Source organism: Ovis canadensis, chromosome 13, assembly GCF_042477335.2.
Source record: "Ovis canadensis isolate MfBH-ARS-UI-01 breed Bighorn chromosome 13, ARS-UI_OviCan_v2, whole genome shotgun sequence".
Taxonomy (NCBI): Eukaryota; Metazoa; Chordata; class Mammalia; order Artiodactyla; family Bovidae; genus Ovis; species Ovis canadensis.
Genome location: NC_091257.1, coordinates 77,282,994 through 77,309,984, shown reverse-complemented (window position 1 = coordinate 77,309,984; position 26,991 = coordinate 77,282,994). Strand labels below are relative to the sequence as shown.

The window sequence follows — 26,991 nt, the reverse complement described above, 5'->3', positions numbered from 1 at the left end:
ATCAGTCACCTATCAGATGTGAGGTTAGGAATGGGTCTGTGGAGGATCAGAGCGGGGGTAGAAGTAGGTAGTAAGAATAGAGAAATATGAGTCCTACTTCTGGGCAGGGCATGGTGAGTTGTAGGCCATTTTTACGCTGCAGAATTCTTTTTAATTAAGAAAAACAAAGCAGATGTGTTACAAAGTCATATTTTTACAAATCACTGGAGAAGAATAAGATATCATCTCACACCAATCAGAACAGCCATCATCAAAATGAACACAGATAATGAATGTTGGTGAGGATCTGGAGCAAAAGGAACCCAGGTACACTATTTGTGGGAATGTGAACGAATGCAGCTACTGTGAAAAGCAGCATAAGGGGTTCTCCATAACTAAAAGTAGGACTACCATACAATCTAACAACTCCACTCCTGGATAGATATGCAAAAAAAAAAAAAAAATCAAAAAGATACACACAGCCCAATGCTCATAGCAGCTTTATTTATAATTGCCAAGATACGGAAGCAACCTAAGATGTGGTATGTATATCAATACATATAATGGAAGGCTACTCAGTCATAAAGAAAAAAAACAAAATTTCACCATTTGTGGCAACAAGAATGAACCTTGAAGGCTATATGCTAAGTGAAATAAGTCAGTCAAATTATATCACTTATAAGTGGAATCTAAAAAATATAACAAATTGATGAATATAATAAAAATAAGCAGACTCACAGATGCAGAGAACAAACTAGTGATTACCAGTGGGGAGGTACAAACTATAGGGTGTAAGACAGGCTCAAGGATGTATGCTGCCCAACACAGGGAATTCAGCCAATATTTTGTAATAACTGTAAATGGAAAGTAACTTTTAAAAACTGTATTTTAAAAAAGTCACTGGAGAGCGATAGAAGCAAAGAAGACTAGACAAACCAAAATCACAGAAAGGAAAGAGTCCTTCCCAGAAGAACTAAAATTGGGAACTGCTTTCTTCTCTGGGAGCATTTTTCTGAGTATGGGCACATGGTAAGTGAGAATCAGGCTCCGTTTAGCAGAAGAAAGATCCCCAAAGATAGGGAAACCAGCAGAGTTTCCAAGAGCCAATCTGGCTGGCATGACAGATTAAGTCTAGTGGAGTCCCAAGGGCATGGCTGTTTTCCCTACAGGAGAGCTTAGAGAAAATGACTCAGTCATAAAAAAAAGAGAACTCTTGCCATTTGTGACAACATGGGTGGCTCTAGAAAGTACTGTGTTAAGTCAAACAAGTTAAAGAAAGACAAATGCCTCATGATCTCATTTATATAATCTAGAAAACAAAACAGACAAATGAAACAAACAAAAACAGACTTAGAGATACACATGGGGTCGCAAAGAGTCAGACACGACTAAGCGACCGAACTGAACCAAACTGAAGTGAAGGACAAATGAGCGGTTGCCACGTGGAAAGAAGATTGGGGCCTGCAATTGTTTAATTTCTGGAGGTTGGGCTAGAAAGAGAACGAGCTCACTAGGAGTCAAGACTCTCACTGGAAGAAGAAGTCAACAACACAACAGGCATTACCCTGGAATCAACTGAACACAGAAGGAAACTAGGGCTCCTGGAGCTGCAACCCAGCCCCAACCCAGCTCGCTTCCTAACTGCATTGAGACGAGAAGCGCTGTGCAGAGGAAAGAGCAACGCACTGGAGGAAAATCATATCAGCTTCAGTCTTTACAGTTTCTTTTCTACAAAGCTCAGGAAAGTTCAGCTAGATTTGGGTTGGGTTTTTGTTTGGTTTGGTTTCATTGGAGTTTTTCTATACATGACATGTGAAAAGGCAAGAAAATATAACCAATAATCAAAAGAAGAAATAGGCATTAGAATCAGACTCACAGATAATTCAGGCATTGGAGTTTATAGGTAAGTACTTCAAAACAACTGTTGTAAAAGTGTTAAATAAAATAATGGAAAATATGAACAGAATGGAGGAAAAGAAGCAGAATTTCAACCATTAATCAAAATTTGTAGAAAAAAATCAAATGAGTGTTCTAGAACTAAAAAATACAGTATCTGGACGGATTTAATAGCAGGCTGCATAAGATTAATGAACTGGAAGGCAGGTCAGTAGAAAATATCCAAAATGGAATGCAGAGATAGGAAAAAAAATTAAATGTAAAGAACGGAAGCGAGAATGAGAGTCATGGGACAACTATAAAATATATAACTGATCAATAAATGTATGATCAAGAAATAAATAGATATTCAACCTCTCTACTCATCAAGGATTCAAATTAAAACCACAATAAAATGCCACTACATATTCACCAAAATGGCTAAAATTTAATGCAATGATTATATCAAGTGGTTACAAAGGACACAGTAAGAGTCGCTGTATGCAGCTGGTGAAAGAGTGAAAACTGGAAAGCACTTTGAAAGATAGTTTAGCAGTATCTACTGAGTGTGAATACTCTGTGGTTCAGCAATTCCATTATAAATACATATCTAACAGAAATTCATACACTTGTTCAAAAAAAAACCTATATGAGGGTGTTCATAGCAGTGTTTGTCTTTAATAGCCTAAAATAGCCCTAATGCCCACCAACAATAGCACGGATAGATACAGTATGGTATCAACAACAGAATACCACTCAGCAGTAAGACTGAATGAGCTGCTACAGTCAATGAATGGCTGAATGGCACAAACATATGGTGTTTGACAGAAAGAAGCCAGACACAAAGGAGAAACTACCAAATGATTCCATTTAGACAAAGTTCAAAGCCAGACTAACATAAGCTTTGGATTTAGGAATCAGAACAGTGGTTACTTTTGGAAAGGCGTAGGCAAAGACAGTGGGTCAGGAGGTGAGGGAAGCCCTGAGTGCTGGTGATGTTCTGTTTCTTGATACGATGGTGGTTATATGGCTATATGTTTACTTCCTGAAAATTCACTAAGCTGAGGATACTTTTGGTTTGTGTGCTTTTCATTACATATGTTATACTTCAAGAATTAAGTTCATTTTTAAAAAGAGAATGGGCTGTACCTTATCAGATATATGATCTGATATGCAAAGGCAAATAGTGTTGAGCAGGTGAGTGAATGAGCGGATGGACAGACTGCTGAATGGACAATTGGACAGACTCACACCTTGTGATACTATCTGAGGAAAGACAGTTGCTGTGGTCTAAAAACTCCCACCTCATGGGATATGAGGTTTATGCCAGCTTGTGTTCTAACAGGGTCAGGGTCAGGAAAGGCCATGGGGCATGACTGAGCTTCAGCAGGACCGTCCGTACCAATGGCGTCACCAGAGAGTTTCCAAGCCTTGACGTCCCGGTCCTGGCCAGCACTGATAACCAGCTGGAGGCTGTCCGCATATAGGATGTCTGCCACACTATCCAAATGGGCCTTCCAGGTAGTCAGAAGCTGGGGTGGAATCAGGGAAATGGTCTGGCCGGCCTCAACCTACAAGGGACAGTGCAAGAGAATTAATTAAACTCCCAAGACATTGGCTTGTCAGAGGGCACCCAGGGCTGGAGGTAGCATAGGCTTCTGGAAGGAGCTGGGACAGGGGCCAGGGTTCTAGCTCTAGATATACCCCTACATGAACTTCCTGGTGACCTTAGGTAAATCCAAGCACTTCTCTGGCCCTCACTGGTCCCTTCAGTAAAATCATTTTTTTAAAAAATTGCATATTGTTGTATTGCTTGCCAGCTTCCTGTATACAGTTTATTTCATTTGCACATCAGAATAACCTTATGGGATGTGTATGAGTCTCACCACTGCAGAGAGGAGAGAAGTGAGAGTCAGAAACATTCAGTAACCAGTCCAGAACCACACAGCTAGAAAGTGATGGGGCTAGACAAGAACCCAGGTCTTTTTTTTCAAGATATTTAGTTGGGCATCAGGCATGGAATAGGGTGAGAAATGGAGTGATATGTCACATTGCACTATGAAAGAATAAAATCCTACTTAATTGGAAAATGAGTGTAAATATCCAAGACCATTTTCAAATAAAACAAAATTAATGAAGGAGGACATGTTTTATCATACTCGAGTATGTTACATCACAGTAATAAAAACTAGACAATGGAAGACAATATCTCAGAAGCCAACCCAAATATATATTTAAAACGTTGATAAATGACAAGAATGGTAGGAAATTGGTGGTGATAGAGAACAGGATTCAATCAACAGTGTTGGAATTCCTGATAAACTAAGCAGTGAAACTTAAATCATTGTCTTACATCTTATAAGTAAACACTAGAAGGGTTGAAGAATCCTTTTTAATGAAACCATAATATATTGAAGAGAAAGAATGACTATTATCTCTGATAAGGAAGTGATAAGCAACAGGAAATATCACAATGGGAAGAAAAATTGACCACCAAAAAACATGTTGTAATTTAAAACTCATCATAAATTAAAAGGCAAATGACAAACTGGGGGGAGGAGATGTTTGTAATACATATGACAGGCAATGAGTTAATACCTTTTAATATATTTTAAGATGACTGTACATCATTTATAAAAGATGGTCACCACAAAAGAAAAATGGACCAAGGACATGAAGAGGTAATTCACAAAATATATATAGCCAATAAAATAAGGACAGATGTCAATATAAGCAGATATTTTCATAAAATCAAAAGAAACTATTTATATCTAAAAATCAGCTAAACGTTTTTTTTTTCACTTTAAATATTTATTTATTGAATGCCTTGTATATCTATCAGGGGGCGCTCACTCAGATAAATACTGTTAATGATAAAATCTTTATGCTGTCAAGGATAAAGCAAAACAAACTAATAAAGTGAAAACCTATATAAACTTTCTGGAATGCAGTATGGCAGTACACATTAGAGGCCTTAGATTTAGGTTCTTTTACATGGGATAAATTACCAGACGTGTAGATAAACAACTACAAACAAAGATTTGTAAAAAAAAAAAAAAAAAAAGGAAGAAGAAGAAGAAGAAAAGAATATTTGCTCTATCATTTGCATAGCTTTTAAACACAGTTTTATTGAGATACAATTCACATACAATGTACCTACTTAAAGTGCTGGCTTCAGCGGCTTTTCATATATTCAGAGTTGCAACCATCAACATAAGCAATTTTAGATGGTTTATCACCAGTTGACCTATATTCTTGCCAATATTTGGCATTGTCTGTCCTTTCAGTTTTAGTCATTCTGGTAGAGAAGCAGTGCTATCCCCTTTTGGTTTTAATTTGCATTTTCCTGACAACTAAGGAAAAGGTGCTCAAATTCACTAGTCATCGGGGAAATACCCAGTGATTTCTGAACTGTATAGATGCATTATCTGGGCTTCCCAATGTGGCCTTATTGGTAAAGAACCTGCCAGGAGACATAAGACACGCGGGTTCGATCCCTGGGTTGAGAAGATCTCCTGCAGGAGGGCATGGCAACCCACTCCAGTATTCTTGCCCAAAGAATCCCATGGACAGAGAAGCCTAGCAGGCTACATCCATAGCGTCACAAAGACTTGGGGCATGACTGAAGCGACTTAGCACACACACAAATGCATTACCTACTCAAGAAAATACATATATATTTTCACTATTTTTTAAAGGAGTTTATGACCTCAGGTCTTCATTGCAAAGATCAAAGCCCATGGAAGGTGTGCATATGTGTGTACATGTATACGCGTGTAGGCACATGAGTGTATTTGGTGTGTGCATATTCATGTTTCACTGGTTAATAGTGACTTCTGGTGAGTAGAAAACCTTTTCCACATCAATCAGACAGCCCTGGATAGAAAACATGAAAGATTCCGAACCTCAGTGTGAGAACCATGGTCCCAACTCATTGGTGGGGCTCAGAGGCACTTTTCTCAACAATTGTCCAGTAATCATCCTACCTTTTTCTCCTCCGGGGGACTGTAGTTTGGGAGGCTGACCTGAATCTGTTCAGAAATTAAGAACCGAAACCTGTTGATCTCACTAGGTTGGTTTGTCTGCTTGTCAGAATGTGTACAGTAATTCTTGATGTCCCAGATCTAGGCATAAAGCATGGATTAGTAGCCCAGCACTCCTTGACCCCCAATACCGATTCACACTGAGGGTCCCTCCCAGACCATTTCTCTTCACCTCAGGGGGCTGGTTCTTACTCACACCCCCGAGGGGACCATGGCATCTTCTAGGCCAGACCTTTAGCTAGCATACAGGGAGAGTGTGACAGACCCAAGGATGGGGCATTCACACCTCACATCACCACAAAGCACAGAATCAGCTCCTGAGACAGCTGATCACAGGTCAGATGCACAGCTGGGGGTGAGGGAGTAGCAGGAAGAGAATTCTAAAGCACCGGACCCACAGGAAGGCTTCTGGATGGGGGACCTCCTGACCAAGCCCTCCCTCACTTCCCCGGGCCCACGAGGGCAGGAGAGGACTCTGAGGTAACCCACCCCACCACCCACTGTGTTGCAAGTGAAACAAGTGCCCAGAGGGCATAGGGACTGGGCGAGGACCACCGATGGCAAAGAGGAGGCCAGAGCTTGGCTCACGCCAGCTCTGAGAGAGGCTTATGACAGAGGCAGACACATGCACTATTAAAGAAATGTAACTGCCCCCGATCCCAGTGCCAGTTCCTACTTACCTTGATTCTTCCTTTGCAATCCCCTGTGACAAGAATCCAGTCCTTCTGATCCGTGGCCATGGCACCCACAACCACGTCCCCCTTGTCTACAGAGTCCACAGGGAACTTGCCCAGCAGGCCTCCGTTCCCGTGGATGGACCAGGCGTAGATGTAGCCGTCCATGCAGCTGCTCAGCAGGGCAGCCGAGTGTGGCAGGCGAGGCCTGGTCTGTAAGAAGATTATCTGTGCAAGAGAGGCGAACCCGCTCAGGAGTGCTGGGAGCTGGAGCTCCCCTGTGGCACAGTGCTGAGACGCCTGGGCAAGGAGCCACACCCACCTGGCCCCCCAGTTTCCTAGACGGCCAGTGAGAACGGTGATGGAATACCACCTTACCTACCCAGTTGGTGACCAGGAACGTTTGGCCAGACTATGAGCTCCCCAAGGACTGGGATTTGCATCTTTTTTGTTCACTACTTTATCCCAAATGACACTGCCTGACACATCATAATAGATCAATGAACAGTTACCGAATGAAGACATACAAGCCTTGTCCTAAGGCTCAAACAAGATTTTTCTAAAGACCTGTACTCAACTCAGAATGATGTAGAAAACAAACTCATTCCCCTTGATATATTTGTACAGTGAAATGTCAGGGTTCGATCTGTAGTCTGGGAAGATTCTACACGCCACAGAGCAACTCAGCCCATGCGCCACAACCACTCAGCCTGTGCTCTAGTCCCCATGAGTCGGAACTACTGAAGCTGCATGCCCTAGAGCCCATGCTTTGCAACAAGAGAAGTCAACGCAATGAGAAGCCTGTGCACCTCAACAAGGAGTAGCCTCTGCTTATTGCATCTAGAGAAAGGCCCGGGCACAGCAATGAAGACCCAGAGCAACCAAAAATAAAACTAACTAATTTTAAAAAAGGTTAAAACCTCGATGTGACACCATGAAGGCTGATGAGGTGAAAATATTTCCAAGACACAACAGGTAAAGGATTCATTTCCAGAACATATAGACAGCTCCAAGAAATTAACACAAAAAAGAATGGAAAAGGATATGAATATACATTTATTCCACTGAAGAAATGCAAATGTCTAACAAAGATACGAAAAGCTCAACATCACAAAAAACCAAAGAAATATCAAAAGACAATATTTTCCACCTACCAGACTGGCAGAAATGAAGATAAGGCTGATGTCTAGAACTGGCTTAGTGTGAGGACAGAGGCAGACTCATGTACTATTCAAGAAACGTAAATTTAAAAAAACAATTTTTTAACCTAACAAAGGAATAAGCTGAATCCAAATCACTAATGAGAAAACATATCCATAATATAGTATAGTTAAATTTTAAAAGCAAATGCACATAGCTATATAATTTAACATCACTCCCCTAAAAAAAAAAGACAAAGCTAAACCAACCTGTTCGTAGTGATTGTGACTACTGCTGTTGGGGGATGAGATGGAGTACACAGTGAGAAACACGGACCTTGTATTTTTTGCTTTACACATATATATATATTTTTTTAACCAATTCTACCTTTTTAAGTTTTGGAGGGTTTTTTTTAAGCCTTTTTTTTAAAACAGAGGAAAGCACATTCAGAACCTGAAGGAGAGAAGGTCCAGCCAGTGGTAGCTCTGCTCCGTTCCACAGGACCCAGTCCCACAGGACACTGCTCCCCTGTTCTTGAGTCCCAGAAACTGGGCCAGGGGGCAGCCCTGCTGCAACCTACAGCTGTTCATTATATTCTCATTGGGCTCATGGTAGGAACCTAGGAGACCCATATAGAATTACCCTATTATTTCAGATTAAACCTGGAAGGGGCCTTAGAGGTCACCTTACCCAGGGGCGACAGCAAAGGGGGATGTCTCCAAGCTCAGAAAGGGGGAGGGCACGGGAGGAGGAAGAACAGAGATGACCCAGTCCCCACTCACGCGCCACGCAAAATGCCGGAGGGCATTTCTCCAGTGGGTTCTGAAAATGCCACATCTCCTACCTCCCAGTCCGTCCCCCCAACCAGGAAGGAACACTGCTCCCCTCCCTAGACAGCCCCCCACACTGGGGACACCCCCCAAATGGCAGCCCTGTAGCCAAGATCCTGAGCACTGCCATCATGTCCAACAGGCTTCTCCAGGTCCTGGGAGAGCGAGGCTGGGCCCCCAGACCCCCAGGTGCCACATCTCCAGTCTGCATCCCAACTGTCCAGCCCCTGGCTCACAACCCAGCCCCTGCCCGAGCATGGCCAACCTTCTCCACCGATGCGTTGGACTGCAGCAACAGCGTCTTCTGGAAGTCTGCTCTTTTCCTTTCAGCCTCTTTGAAAGTTGAGTGTCTGCCAAGGGATAATCTTGACTGACTGAGGCTGCTAGCACTGAGAGGTTTCTGGAAAAAGAAAAAAAAAGGGGGGGGGGGCCTCCCAGTTCAGCTTGAGACAACCTCTGGGGAGCAGAGACAGAGGCAAATGCTGAAAGAGTGGACATCTCCCCCAAAAGATACAGCTGGGTGTCCAAAGGATCCTGGGCATAAAGATACTCCGACGCTGGAGAATCTCTGGTTTAAGTTACCCGCAGCTTCTGGTTCAGGGCAGAGAGCACAGCTGGCTTTTGAGGAAGCCCCCTCCTTCATCCTGGGAAAGACACTCTGGCTAGAGGTGAGGATCAAGGGGTGTGTATGTAGTTATGCAACCCTGACTCTTCAAGGATGGTCCGAGAGCCTCAGAGTGACAGGCATGTATCCAGCAGGTCGTGTGGGTCGAGGTGCAGACTGCCCTGCGCCTCACAAGCCCTCTGTGTCTAGGGAAGATAGGGTTTCTCATTCAAGCCCAGCTCCCCGGAATGGGAATCAGACTGCAGGTGCTGAGACAATCTGACTGGTCCCTCAAGACCCTCACTGAGATCACAATTTTCGTGGCTAAGGGTCAGAAGCCAATGCACGTTGGGTCAGCAGGAGAGGGTAGCTACCCCCTGCTCTTCCTTCCAACTCCCCCACTCCAGAACAGGGCTGTCAGACAAGCCTGGGGAGGTTAACCTAGGGCAGAGGCCTGGACTCAGAGGAGGAGGGAAGTGGTGGCTGCCTCTGGGCTTCAGACCCCCACAGCTCGTTCTCTGGGGCAGGAGGCATGGTGGCTCATCTCTGCCTGGGTGATGGGAGCCCAAGGACAGAGAAAGGCTTGAACTTCAGCTGTACCCTTGACCCTCAAGCCTGCAGACACTAGGTCTGTACGGGCCGTGCTCCTGGAAGAGACTGGGCCCAGGCCCAAGGTAGCCATGGGCCTAATCGGAAGGGACCCCACCCAGGCCTGACCAAGGCGCCTTCTCGGGTGGTGGGGACACAGGGTGGCCACCTTCAGGGGCACCGGCTTCGCCGGCTCCTTGTCTCTGTGCTGTCTCATCACTGGAGGCGCCGACATCAGGTTCCGCCGCAGGTTGGCATCGACCGTGGCCCTCGCGCTGAGGCCGGGGGGCTGTGGGTGCAGTTTGCAAGCCCACTTCTCCTGCTCAACACAGGGCTTGCTGGGCCTGTGGCTGTCGAACACACAGTCGTCCACATCCTTCACCTGTGCATGGGAGGGAGCCCCGTGAGAAACTGTCGCATCCCAGACGGAAGGGAGGCCACCCCGCCCAACGCCAACACCACGGGCCCTCCGGGTACATTGAGCTTGCTTCCCAGAAACCCTATACCCTTAATGGCATCGAACCAGAGCTTAGAAGCCTGTCCCTGGGGCACCCACGGGCAGGGGACAGTGCCCAGGAAGGACCCAGTCTCCCCATCTGTAAGTGGACAGTGCTTCCCAAGCATTTGTGAGGTAGTTTTTAGTCTGAAGGGAAACTCCAAAGTGTAAAATAGACAAAAAGCTGAAGCGTTCTGGACAAGCTGCTGTAATAGCCTCCAAGCCTCTCTCCACAAGTTTGGAAAACTACTGGACAGGGTGACCCCGAAGGCCCCTTCCAGCTTTAATCTGCAAAGATACAGTCATTCGGAGACTGTGGGGGCTTTCCAAGTCCTATCAAGAGCCCAGTGAGCCCAGAGCAGTAATCTGTAGTAGCAATGGGTCAATGTGAGCCACCTTCAAGGAGACAGTAATCTCCTCGGGAGAATAGGACTAGAGCCACAAGGCTCCAGAGTCAGACAGCCTGGATTTGGATTTATTACTTGATGGCTGTGTGACCTCAGGAGAGATACTTAACCTCTCTGTGACTGTTTCCTTATCTGTCAAATGAGAATAATTATAAGAACTACCACCTACCTCCCTAGCTCCCAGACTCCTTCAGAACAAGTCGCCATCACTCCCTTCCACCTCCCTGACCCACCCCCAGCCCTACATGGTTCTGGCCCACAGCTGAGAGAGCGCGAAGAGGACAGCATGTTTCTGCTGACCATACCCTCTTGGGTAGCAAGGGCAAGGGGCTCTGAGAGGCGTTGAAACTGAGGATGGGCCTGAAGGTGCTGATGTTCCAGAACAGGATGTCCCCGTTGTAGGAGGAGGTGGCGATGAACTGGTTCTGGTACTTGGCCATGCTCAGGACATCCTCCGTGTGGAAGGTCTGCCAGTGGTGGCATAAGAGCACTGGCTTGATCTTGTGGAACCTGCACACGTGCCCGGAGGCAGGGGGGGGAGCACTCAGCCTTATTGGTATCCTGGGAGAAGAGCATCCAAGCCTCTAGGATTCCAAGCACTGACCCAGAGGAGGACCCCTCCAGAGGAGGCGTAGAGCAGAGCTGGAGTTCTGCCCTGCTGACTGCATTAACTGAGCGTCTGCTATGTGCCTGCTGTAAAGGCCTGGTCCTAGGGGCTTCACATACGCTAGTCTTACAGATTTGCCCCATTCAGACACCTGAGTAAGACCTCAGGCTGAAAGAAGGGAAAACCATGACGCTAGACAGGCTCTCTGAAGAGGACGGAACCCTACACTTGCCATTCCTCTGCCTATAATATCGCTCCTGTCCCCAGCCCCTCACTGCTTCACTAAGACCTCTCCTGCCCACTCCACCCATGATGCCTCAGATGACTCTTTTCTGATGGCCCCTGACTCCAGATCAGATTCCATCCCCTCCCCATAGAAACCTGTATATTTTTTTCATAGCACTGAACAGACTATCATTACAAATTAAGTTATTTGATTAGTGTCTGAGTCTCAGGAGGATGGAGACTTCATGTTCTTGCTTATATCCATTCCCAGCACCTAGTACAAAGTCTATTGGCCTCATGGAGTGATGAATAAGTGGACAGATGAGGGGACGAAGCAGTAAACCTCACGCTGCACTAACTTCCTGCTTGGTGTTCCAGCCGCCAGCAAAGTTAGGGATGGAGGAGCCCATCTTTAGAGAGAGGGGCCAGCTGCCCACACCTCCCATGTGCGCCCTGGCTGGTGGCGGTGATTTCCTCACTCAGGCATGTCCGACTCTTAGCAACCCTGTGGACTGTAGCCCGCCAGGCTCCTCTGTCCACGGAATTCTCCAGGCGAGAATACTGGAGTGGGTTGCCATTTCCTTCTCCAGAGGATCTTCCCATCCAAGGGATCGAACTCGGGTCTCCTACGTTGCAGGCAGATTCTTTACTGTCAGCCAAATCAGGGAAGCCCTGCGCCCTGGTTACTCACGTGTAATAAGTGATTCTCTTACTCCATCCAGTCGTGTAGAACACTTTGTTCATGTGGACAATCCCACTAATCTATTGAAGAGGAAAGGAAACCGAACTCTAAGGTACCTCAGAGAAAATGGCCCCAGGCCCCAAATGTCTTCCTAACCATACCAAGCAGGAAATCCAAACTCTGCATGATGATGAGACTTTCCCTAGTGGTGAAACCACCATATTTTTTTTCAGAGTGCTCTCACAGCCCATTATCCATGTGATGGACTTGGAGGTGGCAGATTGGGTAAGTGTCCATGTCCATCTTATAGGGGACAAGAGGAAAGCCAAGGTCAAGCCTCGCTAAGGTCACACAACTGAGTCATAGGATCTGGACCAGTCCCTAATCCCTGGCTTCTTGGCCAAGTGCTCCTTCTGAGTTTCTTAAAGAACTGTGTCACAAGTTTGTAATAGGCTCAAGTCCCAAAGAGGAACTGCTGGCTTTGCACTTTGCCCACAGATCTTCCTCATAACCCTGGCGGGCATTTCCCAAACAGGGGTATGGGTGGCTCTGAATCACATGACCCCACTACCAACAATGCCACCTGAAGCCCTAAGACGTAGGCTGCCTGTGTGCTCAGCTGCTCAGTCATGTCTCTGCGACGCCATGGACTGCAGCTCACCAGGCTCCTCTGCCCATGAAATTCCCCAAGCAATAAAATACTGGAGCAGTTGGCCATTTTCTATTTCAGGGGATCTTCCTGACCCAGGGATCGAACCCACTGACTCAGGACCTCCTGCTGCTACCGCTACTGCTAAGTCGCTTCAGTTGTGTCCGACTCTGTGCAACCCCACAGACGGCAGCCCGCCAGGCTCCCCCATCCCTGGGATTCTCCAGGCAAGAATACTGGAGTGGGTTGCCATTTCCTTCTCCAATGCATGAAAGTGAAAAGTGAAAGTGAAGTCGCTCAGTCGTGTCCGACTCTCCGCGACCCCATGGACTGCAGCCTACCAGGCTCCTCCGTCCTGGTAGGCTGCAGTCCATGGGATTTTCCAGGCAAGAGTACTGGAGTGGGGTGCCACTGAGTCTCCTGCATTGGCAGGTGAATGTCTTACCACCGGAGCCACCTGGGAAAATCCTCCCAAGATATAAGAAGAGAAGTACTAACACACTAAAAGAGCAAGAGTAGCTGACGTCTGAAGAACATCTGTGGAGGACAGGCCCTATTATCTATTGATTTGATTTATTTTAAGATTGGTTTAATGTGGACCATTTTTTGTCTTTATTGAATTTGTTACCACATTGCTTCTGCTTTGTGTGTTGGGTTTTTTTGGCCTCAAGGCATGTGGGATCTTGCCTCCCCAACCAAGGATCAAACCCCCACCCCCTGCAATGGAAGGTGAAGTCTTAACCACTGGCCCTTCAGGGAAGTCTCAACTATCTTCATTTTATGCACAAAGGCTCAGGGAGGCACAAAGCCAGGGAGTCTGTGTGCACAGCCTTTCAGGGAGATATGAGAAATAGCACGTGCTGGGGGTCACAGGAGCTGTGAGGGGCCCCCAGGGACCCCTATGGGCCAGACTGACCTCTAACTTGTCCGCGCTGGGGAAGGTCAGCAGGCATTCGCCAACGCTGTAGTTCCACATCTTTATGGTGCCATCACGCAGGCCCGTGAGCAGACACCCCTCTGACTCATCCAGGGACATGGCAGTCAGCTCCACTTGCTGGTCACCCGTCACTGAGAACTCCATCAGCTTCCTGCCCGTCACGGCCTCCCACACACTCACCATGCCGCTCAGACAGCCGCTCACCACCTGTGGGGGAGCACACAGCCAGGGCTCCTGGGGAGGGGAAGGCCCCACTCCCAAGGGCAGCAGCCAGCTGGCATGACTGCTGGTAGCCCAGCCACCACTCAGAGTACCGAGAAGACAGGCGCTCTGGGCCCTCCTGCTGCAGGACAACCCACTCTCGAAAACAGGCCTTCCTCTGCCCTCTGCAAACTGGCACAGTTGTTTTAGAAGGAACCACTTTGGTAAAATCCCCTTTAACTCTGAAATGGAATTTATCAGAATCTTTCCAGAGAAAATCATATCGAATCCAGAAAAGACACTTACTGAAAAAGCATTAACATGGAGGATAGGAAAAAAAAAACAACAGCCCTCTAAGCAGGGAAATGTTGGGTAAAGATAGGTCACCCCACCTGAAGCAACATCACGACTGTGACGATGAAACAGCAACAGAGGATGTTCCTTCAGACTAACCTTCCCATTGAGAACATCCAGAAAAGCTGGATAAGGGAGATTTTTTTTTAACTGGTTAAGGGCGCTGAGGAGCCCTAAGGTATGAGGAGTGGTGGTGCCAAGAGCCAGAACGAGAGGGAAACCCAAAGAGGTAAGTGCTGACCTCCCACTGCTAAGGCCACATTGCAGCAGACAGAGCCGCCCTACCCAGAGCCCCAGCCAGGAAATGGGCACCAGTGGGAGGGGGCAGAGGGCCCAGGAGCCCCTGCTGTCCCCACACTTCAGAATCTGCCTGCCTAGTTGCTCTGCCCAATGCAGAGATCTCTGCTCAGGACCACAGCCTGGGCCTCCCTCCCATTCCATTACAAAGTTGAACCACAGTTTCCCTGGAAATGACCTCCAGGAGCAACACCCACCCCAGGATCTTCAAAGAGCAGCCCACACCCCGTCACACACAGTGGAAAGAAGGCTGCCCAGAACTGACCTGGGGTGGTAGCCAGGGGCACACAGGCTCAGAGGAGTTTGGTGACTCAGTGGCCACTTGGTGGAGCTCCGGTCTCCCCCAGGGCAACTCCTGTGCAAGACAGCTGCTCGCCGACCTCCCGCTGCCCCGTACCACCACCCAAGCTCTGAGAGTCCTGCCCCATCCCGCCCCCTGTGCCTGCTGCCAGCCCTAGAGATAAGCTGCTGCCCACTGACCTGCTTGAAAACCTTGCTGTAGAGGACGGCGCACAGGGGCGTGCTGTGAGTCGTGGTCTTCTCCTCTGCTCTCCCAGGCCCCTGTGTCTCCAGGTACCCTTTCAGGATTCCAATCTGTAGGGGAGGAGCGGCAGAGAGTTGGGCAGTCAGAAGGGCACACTGTCAGTGACTGGCCCCAGGGAGAAACTTCCAGTAAACCAAGACACCAAGACATCCTCAACCATGTGCAGGCTTGCTGACACCTCACCCCAACTCCATGCCCCTACTTCCTGAGATCAGAGCTTCCAACCCCTAGAGCTCCTACAACCCCAAAACACAAGTCCAAGTCCCTTTTATAACTTCTGAAAAGCATAAGGCCTCGATCTGGTGTCCCCTCATCCAGGAAGCCGTCCCTGACTGCCTTAGCCTCCAGCCAGGCTCAGGATCCTTTCTCTGTGCTCCGTGAGGCACCCAGCACGTATCTACATCACAACGTACAGCATTTCCTACTAAAATTATCTGTTATGCTACTCCCCCATGAGTTCCTTGAGGGGTGGGCCAGTGCCTAATTAATATACTCTCTGCTTTGAAATGGATTTCAAAGGTCTGTTGAATTCAACAAGTGCTGACAGCTGTCCTGACACTCAGCAGAGGGGAAGGAACCCACCAACTCCCTTCTCAGGACACCTGCCATCTGGGAGAGTCAGCCAAGGGCACAAGGACACTGAGGGTGTGACCTGGCCAACAGAGGGAAGAAGAGCCATGTAGAGCCACCACTTCCTCTCAACCACAGATGACACCCTCGTCTCCCTTTCTGGATCGAACCTCTTCTACTGGCTGCCAAGCATCCCTGGAGCCCCCTAACCTCCATCTTGTCGCAGTGCCACCCTCAACCACTGGCACCCTGGACAGTCAGCCCCTTGTGCTTCTCCCAGGCTGTCCCATCCTGAGGGGTTCAGGGCAGACCTCCCATGGGCACCAGCTAAGTCACGGCTCACAGGCAGGCTTCATGGCAGGTTCCCCCAGGTTCTCTCCTTCAGAGGGACTGCTCGGGTGTGGGTGTGGGCCCTGCCCTCTTGGGGCTCATGATTTGGCAGGAAAGACAGTCACGTTACCGTAACAGGACACAGTCGTAAGGGCTGTGATCCAGGGCAGGCAAGGGAGCTTGGAGCAAAGGCTTCCAACCTAGCCTGGGGGTCAAGGTGGGCTTCCAGAAGGAGGGACTGGAGGGGGCAAAGGTCAAGAGAGCAGCAAGAGCAACATAGAGGGAGACCACTGGGGGCCTAGAAACAGTCCTCCAGGAAATCGCAGGCAACAGCGCTTTGAGGGCCAGGCCGCAGAGCCCAGCAGCTTTGTCCTCACGGCATACAGCAGTCTCAGTCAGGACAGGGTGTGGCCGCCCCTCGGCGCCCCTCAGGTCAGCAGACCACGGCCCCTCCCTTCCTCGTGCAGCCGTGGCCCGCCTCCCTCCTGCAGAGCACTCACCGAATAGGTGCTGCAGATGAGCGAGTTGTCCTCTTTGTGGAAGTAGATGCTGGTGATGGGGCAGTGTCCCAGGGCAAAATGCTTCCCGCAAAAGGACTGAAGACACTGGTAGTCTTGCATGTCCCACACGCGAATATTCTGGGGGGGAATCAGCGGAGAGGTCAAGAGTGGGCTCTCAGGGGTGCAGCTGGCCCGAGGCCTGCGGGCGCTCCTGGGAGCACAGCCACTGCGCTAAGTCACTGCCACAGACCAAAGCCTATGACGGAGACACCGCGCATGTGGGCTTAGCTGCTCAGTCACGACTGACTCTTTGCGACCCCGTGGACTGTAGCCTGCCAGGTGCCCCTGTCCATTGGATGTCCCAGGTAAGAATACTGGCGTGGATTGCCATGCCTTCCTCTATGGGCTCTTCCCTATGTAGGGATCGAACCCCCATCCCTTACGTCTCCTGCATTGGCAGGCAGGTTCTTTACCACTAGCTCCACCTGGGAAGCCCAGAGACATCATTCAGTTCAGGTTCAGTTCAGTCGCTCAATTCAGTTGTTCAGTCGTGTCTGACTCTTTGCAACCCCATGGACTGCAGCACGCCAGGCTTCCCTGTCTACCACCAACTCCCGAAGTTTATTCAAACTCATGTCCCTTGAGTCAATGATGCCATCCAACCATCTCATCCTCTGTCGTCCCCTTCTGCTCCTGCCTTCAATCATTCCCAGCATCAGGGTCTCTTCAAATGAGTCAGTTCTTTGCATCAGGTGGCCAAAGTATTGGAGTTTCAGCCTCAGCATCAGTCCTTACCTATGGTCATATGAGGCAACCGAGCCATACACACTACTCCCAATCTCCTCTTCCCAAGGCATCTACCCTGCCTGAGGACCTGCTGCTCATTAGCCGAGGATGGAGACCTCACCAGGCAGGCCGTGCCTCCCCAGACACTCAGCTCCCGCCCCAGCCTCCCTCCAGTAAAGCCAGGCGGGGCACAGACAGAACTGCCAACTTAGTTGCCCAAAAGGCCAGCCTGTCCCCCAGGTTCCTCCCAGGTTGAGGAAGTGTCCCCAGAGGGGCCCGTGGAAGTCCCTGCGGGACCCTCCTCACCCAGGGGCATCGGCACCAAACTGGACAGGGCAGGGGCTTGAATCCACAGACCCCATCCACATCCTGGCTCTGCTCATCGCTGACCGTGAGCATCTGTTTCTGTCTCCCCACCCCTCCAGTCTCAGAGTCTTCATCAGAGGGGACAATGCCCAGCTCCCGGCGCTGCCAAAAGCATTCCAGACAATAACAAGTGTGGGGTGTGCCGGGGAGCATGTCCTGGTGACCCAAGGGCCCTGCCCACTTCTGACCTACCGAGTCCCAGAAGACACAACCTTTTCCCCTGCAGGAAGACCCCTGGGACTGTTGATGTGCAATCCCCCATAGGTGGGGAGAGATCCTGAACCCATAGCTCAGAGGGGCAGAGTAATGGGCCTGAGCAGAGGAGCTCGGGCATTTGAGGAAGGTCCGTTCCAGCCCTGACTGCCAGGGAAGCCAAGAGAGGTCACTGGGAGAGCTGAGAGCAGCAAGTCTGGGTCTGGGGGAGGGGAAAGGCTCACCTGTGTTGTACACCTACTATGTGTCAGTCGGGCCGCTGCTCCTTTACCACCTGCCCTCCTCTAAATCACTCAACAGCCATTCTCTGGATGAGGAGACTGAGACCTAGTTAAGCGAAGGGCCCTGCCCAGGACCACAAACTAAGTAGCCAGGCTGGGCTACATGGAAAGCAGCTCTAGTGGGCTGCTCAGAGCTGGGCTCAGGCTTCTACTGTGGTGGGGGGTGAGGTGGTCAGAGACCCATGGTGCCACCTGGGGTGCCCCTCTCTAGGCCTTTGGGCATGGGTGGGACCATGGGCAGGGAGGTCCCACCACTCCTTGAGCCTCAGGCTCCTGCCAACTGGCAGCCCCCGGCTGGCTGAGCTAGCTCATTATCTATGGGCCAGCATCTTTGGGAAATGGGAACTTATGGGTCAGGGGGCGTCAGAGCTGGGCTCCCCCAGGCTGACACCTTGTCCTTGGAGACGCTGAAGAGGATGCTGCTGCCCTTGCTGTTCACAACGACGTGTGTCACTGAAGTCTGATGCCCCTTCATCAGCCACACGGGCTTTCTTGAGAAGAAGGGGTTCCACAGGCGGATGAGGGGGTCATAGCCACCAGTCACTGGAGTTGAAAACCGGGTATCAGCCACTAGGGGCTTGTGCTGGGACCTTGTCCTGGACAGGCCTCGGACTCCAGCCAGACGACAGCTGCTGTTACGACCCATCCCTGCCCTCCCTACCCCATCCCCTCCACCACGAAGCCAAGCAAGCCCGTGTCACCACTCCACCCCAGGTGCCCATGAGTGGGCACCGGAGTGGCCAGAGGCCAGATGCCACGAGGCCTCTCACTCAACTCTGATAGGTCCCACACCCTCAGCAGCCCTCACCCTAGTTCTGCCAGACCAGCACCTTCCACGTGATACAAACGTCACTTACCCAGGACGTTCTTGTCTGGACAGTAATCGAAGCAAAGAATCCCTTTTCTCAAATTCAGCACTGACACCCTACAATGGCAAAGGAGGCAGGCTGGGACCAGTGGCCTCGGGAGAGCTTCTGAGCCTGGGATGGGAGGAGCTGGAGGCAGGGCCGCGGGGGGTGGGGGGTACAGGGACGAGTCATTACCTCTCCATCCAAGGAGAGGAGCAGTCCCTGGGACCCTGCCCTGGGCTAGCCCTGCAGCCCCCAGCTCATCGGGCACCAGCAGCGCCTAGAAGAGACGCCCACCCTCACCTGCCTGTGAAGGTGAGAGCAGCCCCCAGAGCAGGAGACTGAACTCCATCGGCACCTTCACTCTCCTGGGATGAGGGTCCTCCCACCCAGGATGCAAAGCAAAGGGCAGGGGAGGGAAGGGCCCCCAAAGGCTGCGGGTAGAAAATAAAGTTCCTGCTGCCTGCCGGTCCCTGTGCAGGGTGCTGTCTTGTGAGTCACCGGGACCCTCACACAACCCTGAAGACTGTCAGCAGCCACGATGAGGGAGCTTGGCCAAGGGCAGGGGCTGGAGGGGACGGGGTTTCAGAATTAAAACCCAGCATGAGCGTGACAGGAAGAGGCAGGAGGCTCAGAACGAGAGCCCCAGGAAAGGAAGAGGTGCGGTAGGACTGGAGGGTAGGGGGGTTCAGAGGGGTGCTCAGGAGGGCATGTCGGCCCAGGGAGGGGTTCCAGGAAGGTCAGGGAGAAAGTCAAGCCCAGTGGCCTCACAGGCCCCAGAGCCCTAGAAGCTCTATGCCTTCGTGCGTGCTGTTCCCTCATGTCCACACATCCTGCCCCACCAACTCTTTCTACTCAAACTCTCCCTTCAAAACTCAACTCCAGGCCTTCACTGGTGCCTCAGTGGGTAAGAATCATCCTGACAACCCAGGGGATACGGGTCGATCCCCAGTCCAGGAAGATTCCACGTGCTGTGGAGCGACTAAGCCACAACTACTGACCCATGTGCTGCAACTGCTGAAGCCCGGGTACCTACAGCTTGTACTCTGCAGTAAGAGAGGCCCCTGCAACGAGGTGCTCCCGCACTGCAGCGAAGAGTAGCCCCCACTCACAGCAACTAGAGAAAGCCCGCACGTCGCAACGAAGACCCAGCACAGCCATGAGTAAATAAACTCAACTCCAGCATGTTCTCAACCAGACTCGGCCCTGAACTGCTCCTCTGCCGCTACCCGGGGGGCTAAGCCTGGTTATCACCGTGGAGGCTCTCTCTCCTGAATTCCCACTATTCAGCCGAGCCCCAAATTCCCTTTGCCCACATCCCACCAGGGCCTAGGCCCCCTTCACTTCTGTATCAGCCTCCTGGGGTGGGGGGCTCTTAACCTCCTGCCTTTTTCCCACTTCTCTGTGCTCCCCACCCCACAGCCAGAAGGCTTCCTCTAAAACTCAAAAGTTCAAGAAAAGCATATGAAATATCTATGTTGTCAAACCAGATATGTCTCCCTCCACGCTGAATGTGTGCAAAGAAATATCCTGGAAGAACTGTCACAAAATGTCACCAGAAACTATTTCAGGCTGATTCACCCATCTATTCAACGAAGGTTTCCCAGTTCCTGTGCCCTTCCAGGATGAGCAGGCAGGATGCTCCTGCCTTCACTGGAGTTTCCCATCTAGAGGAAAACCACCTCAGCAAGCAAATAATAGAGAGACAAGGAAATGGGCATGTACTCATCATGGCAAGTCCTGCAGGGAAATAAACAGACCGCTGAAGGAGACCAGGTCGGCAGGAGACTTCTGTGTGGAGAAGAGATTGGAAGGTCAGGGTGCGACTCAGGGAAGAAGGCCACAAGGCCACTCCAGAGGCAGAATTTGGGTTGACAGTGCCGGCCCCACCTGCAGAGGCCGTGCCCCAAGAGGACATCACCTAACTCACTGGAAAAGACCCTGATGCTGGGAAAGATCAAAGGCAGGAGGAGAAGAGGATGACAGAGGATGAGATGGCTGGAAGGCATCACGGACTCAATGGACATGAGTCTGAGCAAGTTCCGGGAGTGGGTGATGGGCAGGGAAGCCTGGCGTGCTTCCCTGGTGGGGGCTCGCAGCCTTAGACATAACTGAGAGACTGAACAAGAGCAGTCAGTGGTGCCCCCTGCTGGCCAGGGCATATACTGCACTCATACATGAAGAAACGGGGTATGTGCACAGGTGTATAGCTATATATTCTGCAACCCACCCCTAAAATAAATCCTGATGTCCACTCCTGGCGGACTCCAGGCCACTATCGTGTGCGCCCTGAGTTAATACAATGGCGTCCTTACTGGTGTCCTTATTTCCCCTCCTGCGCATACACGGCTTCCCTCTTAGCTCAGTCGGTAAAGAATCTGCCTGCAATGAAGGAGACTCGGGTTCAATTCCTGGGTCAGGAAGATCCCCTGGAGAAGGAAACAGCAACCCACTCCAGCATTCTTGCCTAGAGAATCCCATGAACAGAGGAGCCTGGCAGGCTGCAGTCTACGGGTTCATAAGAGTTGGACACGACTTAGCGACTAATACCTCCACGACCACCACTCTGCAACAGAGCGGCCAGAAAGATGCTCCGCGTGTCAGACCACACCATTCCTCTGCTCAGAACCGTCCTAGGACCCTGCCCATATCTAATTCCAAATAGTAACAACAAGATGTTTTTGAGACACTTGGGTAAAGATTAACTTAGATAGCACTAGGAATATTAAAGTGTTAGTTGCTCAGTTGTGTCCAACTCTTTGCAACCCCATCGACTGTAGCCCACCAGGCTCCTCTGTCTATGAGATTTCCCAGGCAAGAATACTGGAGTGGGTAGCCATTCCCTTCTTAAGGAGAATCTTCTCAACCTAGGGATCAAACTTAGAAAGCATTATACTATTTCTCTATTTCTATAAAATCTTTCATAAAAGGAAAAATGTTTCAAAAAAAAAAAAAAAACAGGCAGAGAGGAACAATGCAAAGGCCGGGGTCAGGAACATGCTTGAACAACGAGGGCGCCAGTGTGGCTGGAGAGGGAATGCAGCAGGGCCAGCCACCGAGGCCCTCGTGGCCACAACGCAGTAATCCCCGTGACAGCCTCCTCCCACTGAGAGCCAATAAAACAAGCTGAATGAGAGACATGTCACCAACATGAGGTAATACTCCCACCAAATCAGAGGAACCAAACCGACAAGCCAGCTCCAAGCAAAATGCCACCACACCACTCCACTCAAAGCACAAAAAGCAAGACGGAAGCCTCCCCACTGCCTCAGGCATATGCTCCCCTCCTCCAGCCTACAGTTAGTTCCAGGACTTGAGGATTGGATGAGGGAACGGGGAGGGGGAGGGGGCCCCACAAGTTTCCAGATTCATTTATGTTTGAATCTTCTTAACATATATACATATACCTGTATGACTAACAGTTGATTTTATTTTCTTGGCTGCACATGCAGCTTGTAGGATCTTAGCTGTCCAATCATGGATGAAACCTGGGCCCTCAGTAGTGAAATCGTGGAACCCTAACCACTGAACCACCAGGGAATTCCTAACAGTTGATTTTCAAAAAATTAAAAAAGACAACAGAAGAAAATACTCCCTCTGGGGTAAAGGAATCAAACAAGAAGGAAATATATTAGAACCATCTCCAAAGAATTAGTGTGGCCAACTACAGGCCATGCAGGGCACTCACTCACGTAAGCCTTGAGGTAAGTGAAGGGCTGTTATCGTCCCTTTGAGAACAGGAGGAAACTGAGGTTCACAGAAGTAAAGCAACTCACGTTCATCCCTTCACTCAGAAAACATTTTTCCGACTGTCTCATACTATGCGCCAGCCTTTGTGCTGAACTTTGTGTATAGACTGGTGGATAAAAGAGACCTTATATTTTTGCTGCTGGTGGCAATGCCAGAATGATTAAAACCAGACTCCGTAAAAGTTCTCATCACAGGAAAGGGAAAAAGAAACGTGTAACTGTGTGCAGTGATAGATGTTAACTAGACTTACTGTGATCCTTTCACAACACATGTGTCTTAGTCGCTCAGTCACGTGTGACTCTTTGGGACCCCATGGACTGCAGCCCGCCAGGCTCCTCTGTCCGTGGGATTCTCCAGGCAAGAATACTGGAGTGGGTTGCCATGCCCTCCTCCAGGGGATCTTCCCAACCCAGGAGTCGAACCCAGGTCTCCCACATTGCAGGTGGATTCTTTGCTGACTGAATCCCCAGGGGAGCCCTCACAAATTATATATGAGTATCAAGTCATTCTATCGAACACCTGAAACTTAATATAATATTTTATGTCAATTTTCAAAACTGACAATCTCAATTTTAAAAAATGAAAACCAGACTCCAGAGCCCATATTCCAACCACCACAGCCCACTGTCGGCTCTCAGGATACACAGTGATTCTTTGTACCCAGCCTGATCCACAGGCCTCGGTACTGCCCACAGGAGATGCCACTGTCCTGGAGGCAGGCCACCTCTCAGCAGGGACGGCCACATGTGGCTGAAGCGAAGCTGGCATCCCAGAGTCTGTGTCACCATCCACCCTCTCCCAGACCCACCACCTCCACCTGCAGATGGGTGCCCCTTACTTGAGGCTGTCTGGGACTTTGGATGGCAACACTGTCAGCACCAGAGAGGACTTGTCAATGGCTGAACAGGAGGCCACCAGGTTCAGCTGGGGGATGAACTTGACCTGTTGGCACCAGTTGAGGTGGAGAGCCTGGAAAGAGAGCGATGGTGGTGGAAGACCCAACCCAAGCACAGTCGTCCAGGCCCAGCCCCGCCTTGTCCAGGCCCAGCTCCCAGAAAGCGGCAGGTACCAGAGGCTGGCAGGGCCAGGAGATCCCACATCTAGTGCTAGTGATGAAGGCCCTGGCAAAGTGCTCCAGCTAATGTGGAGCACAGTCCTAGCCCAGGTAATGTGACCAGGACAGTATGGCCACCAGTTGTCAATGGAACAGGTGAGAAGCACTGAAATCTCCTGTCACGTGAACTCTTGTTTATAGATCAGAGGACAGGCTAGGTCCAGTGCATACTAACACCATTCTCTGTGGCCCCATCCCAAGGTGGGAGGCAGGATGGATCCAGGTCTGCCTAGTCCACAGTCCCTGCCATCCACCCTCATTCCTAGTTGACAGGGAGCCAGCGCTTCCCGGCTCCCCCCCACCCTCCTCGTGTTTGTCAGGACGAGGTATGCAGAACACGAGTATGTTATCTGGTGCAACTTGGGTGGAAAAAAGGCTGCAACCCACAGGCCTAGGGCATGGCCTGGCTGGATGCACTCTGAGGTCTGGCCCCATGCTTGGCCTTCCAGTCGGGAGACTTTCCTCTCCAGGACAAGAATGGACAAGGTGACTGGAGGGGTCATCAGGCACTGAGCTGGGTTTCATGTGCGCTGTTTCACCAAGTGCCTGTCACGGTGAGGGCTGGAGAATGGTTTGATTACCAAAGGCTGACGAAGCGATCAGCCACGCCTATGTAATGAAGCTATTGTAGAAACCCAAAAGGACGGGATTCAGAAAACTTCTGGGCTGGAGAACATGTGCAGGGAGAGTGGGGACCCAGACAGGGATGGCAGCTCCACGCCCCCTTCTGCCGTGCCTTCTGCATCTCTGCCACCTGGCTGTTCCTAAATTACATCTTTTTATTAAAAAAAAAGAAAAAGGTAATCTAGTGAAGTAAAACGTTTCTCCAAGTTCTGTGAGCTACTCTGGCAAATTAATCAAACCCAAGGAGGGGGGATCATGGAAACCTCATTTATGCCAGTGGGTCAGAAGCACGGGTGACAACCTGAACTTGCACTTGGCATTGGAAGTGGAGGGCAGTCTCGTGGGACCCTTAACCCGCAGGGTCTGATGCTATCTTTGGGTAGACAGTGTTAGGATTGAGCTGAATTATAGAAAAGCCAGCTCATGTCAGAGAACAGCTCAGAGGTATGGGAGAAAAACAATCATTGTGACAGGCACCGCAATCCTATATGCCAGGGGGTACCCAACCTCCAGGATCTAATGCCTGATGAGCTGAGGTGGAGCTGATGTAATAACAATAGAAACAAGGTGCACAATGAATGTAATGCGCTTGAATCACCCTGAAACCATCCCCTACCCCAGTCAATGGAAAAACTGTCTTCCTCGAATCATCCCCTCATGCCAGGGTGGGGACCTCTGCTATAAGCGCTGCAGTGAAGGGATGAAGGCAGAGGTGGATGGCAAGCAAGGCTGTGCTAGGCTGGCTGGTTGGGACCCAGAGGAAGTCGAGGGGTGCGTACGGCAAGTAGGGTGAGAGCACAGCAGCCTAAAGGAATGGCACGTGTCAAGGCCCTGCAGTGCCAAGGGCTTCACACTCAGAGAGCAGCAGTTCGCTGGCATTTCTGTGGCAGAGCGAGGAGAAGCAAGGCAGAAAGCAGGACCAGAAACAAGCCAGGGGCCAGAGCCCTTCCCGTCCTGATGGTCGTGGGGTGCACTTGAGACTTTGTTCAAACAGGACAGCTACTGGGATTTTGAGCAAAGGAGCGACCTGACGGTATTTCTAGCTCATGATTCTTGAAGTTGCTGAATGCAGAAAGCACCATGTAGAAAAAGGAATTGGGCAATGGTGAGAAGCCACCCAGGAGGGGGCGTGTCTGAGCAAGGAAGGTGGTGAGAGAGACCAGCCTGGCCTGGGGATTCTGCAGAAAGAGCCGAGGAGATCCAGCAGGTGCCTCCGCCCCCTTCCAGTGCCCAACGCCACAGACCCAAGGGCAGAGCCACCTGCTGTATTTATTTCTGAGTGGTACATGTGTACAGCTAGTTACCACGGAAACAGCCAAGGAAAGAGCCCCCTTACCTTCAGCCTGTAACTTCTATACATAGGGGACTTCTCACTTAGAAGCCTCTGGGTAGAAACATTGGTCCAGTTATCTGATAGGGGAGAAAATCAAGGCCCAGGTCACCAGGTCTTCCCATTTGCAGGACAAACAAGACCTCAAAAGCAAGACCCCTTGAGCTGGTTTGCAACTCCTATGCACCTCAAAAGGCTTTCCCATACAAATGCTCGCTCAAACCTCCCTGTGTCCTGGCAAGTTCAGTGCAGACACTGAACTCAGCACCCAGAAAACAGACCCAAGCCAATAAACACTGAAGCCCAGAGTCCCCCTATCAGCTCCTGGCAGAGCTGGAGCCAGAATTTAGAGACTCAACTCTCCCCTCTCCATTAGAGAGCTCGGACTCTGCAGGAGCGGAGAATGAGCTGAGATCCTGGGCTCTTATTCATTCTGAAAACAGTCATTTGGGAGTTTGTCATTCTGCTTCAAACTACATGCCCCATCTTATCTGGCAAATACGAGCTCCCAGAAGTTGCATGCATGTGTCGTAAAGCAAGCGTGTCTGGAGCATGCATGGTAAGCACAGCCCTGCCCTCCACTTTCTCTCCTTCCACCTTCTAGCAAATCCGTGAACTGAATGTGCTCATCCCCATTTGAATAAGGGAACCGAAGCACAGGATTCAGCAACGGAGTCCAGGTCACACAGATCTGGTCTGTCCAGCCCCTCCCAAGTCGACACACTGCTGGATGCCCCTTCTTGTTTGTCCCCAGCCTTCAGTCAGCATGTGGTGTGGAAGGATTCCCATCCAACACTTCAGCCTCATCTGCCTCCCTTCCAATTTCCTGTCCACCACTCAGCTCAAAGACCACCACAACCTCCTGAGCTAATCTGCAGGGTGGCATAGTGACCAGGGTGGGCTGCCTCAGGGCAGGTTGGGCACCAGGGCTAGAGGCTGATGAGGCAGGCACATGGGGTGCCAGACCCCTTCTGCGTCCAGGGCAGGACCCGTCTTCTGCCTGGCTGGTGGTGGACGCTGCCCAACAAGCTAGGCAGGGGGTGTCACCAAGGCCTGGGAGCCCCTGGAGAGAGTGCTGTTCAGAAACTCTGACTGGAAGCCCAAGCAACTCTGGAATCCTGGATGGAGGGGAGTCAGTGTTCCTGGG

At 50.3% G+C, this 26,991-nt stretch overlaps 1 protein-coding gene across 1 annotated transcript in view; it reads right to left on the bottom strand.

Annotated features, from left to right (window-relative positions):
• Positions 1-26,991, bottom strand: part of EFCAB8 (EF-hand calcium binding domain 8) — a 47,022-nt gene that overhangs the window by 4,459 nt on the left and 15,572 nt on the right. The window contains exons 9-22 of the mRNA XM_069546358.1: positions 25,851-25,924; positions 23,615-23,745; positions 19,036-19,103; positions 18,570-18,721; positions 16,533-16,670; positions 15,069-15,182; positions 13,716-13,943; positions 12,160-12,230; positions 10,942-11,146; positions 9,903-10,115; positions 8,807-8,941; positions 6,578-6,799; positions 5,841-5,978; positions 3,257-3,425 (exon numbers count right to left, since the gene is read on the bottom strand). Of these exons, the coding sequence (XP_069402459.1) occupies positions 3,257-3,425; positions 5,841-5,978; positions 6,578-6,799; positions 8,807-8,941; positions 9,903-10,115; positions 10,942-11,146; positions 12,160-12,230; positions 13,716-13,943; positions 15,069-15,182; positions 16,533-16,670; positions 18,570-18,721; positions 19,036-19,103; positions 23,615-23,745; positions 25,851-25,924 (2,058 nt within the window). The remainder of the gene's footprint in view (positions 1-3,256; positions 3,426-5,840; positions 5,979-6,577; positions 6,800-8,806; positions 8,942-9,902; positions 10,116-10,941; positions 11,147-12,159; positions 12,231-13,715; positions 13,944-15,068; positions 15,183-16,532; positions 16,671-18,569; positions 18,722-19,035; positions 19,104-23,614; positions 23,746-25,850; positions 25,925-26,991) is intronic.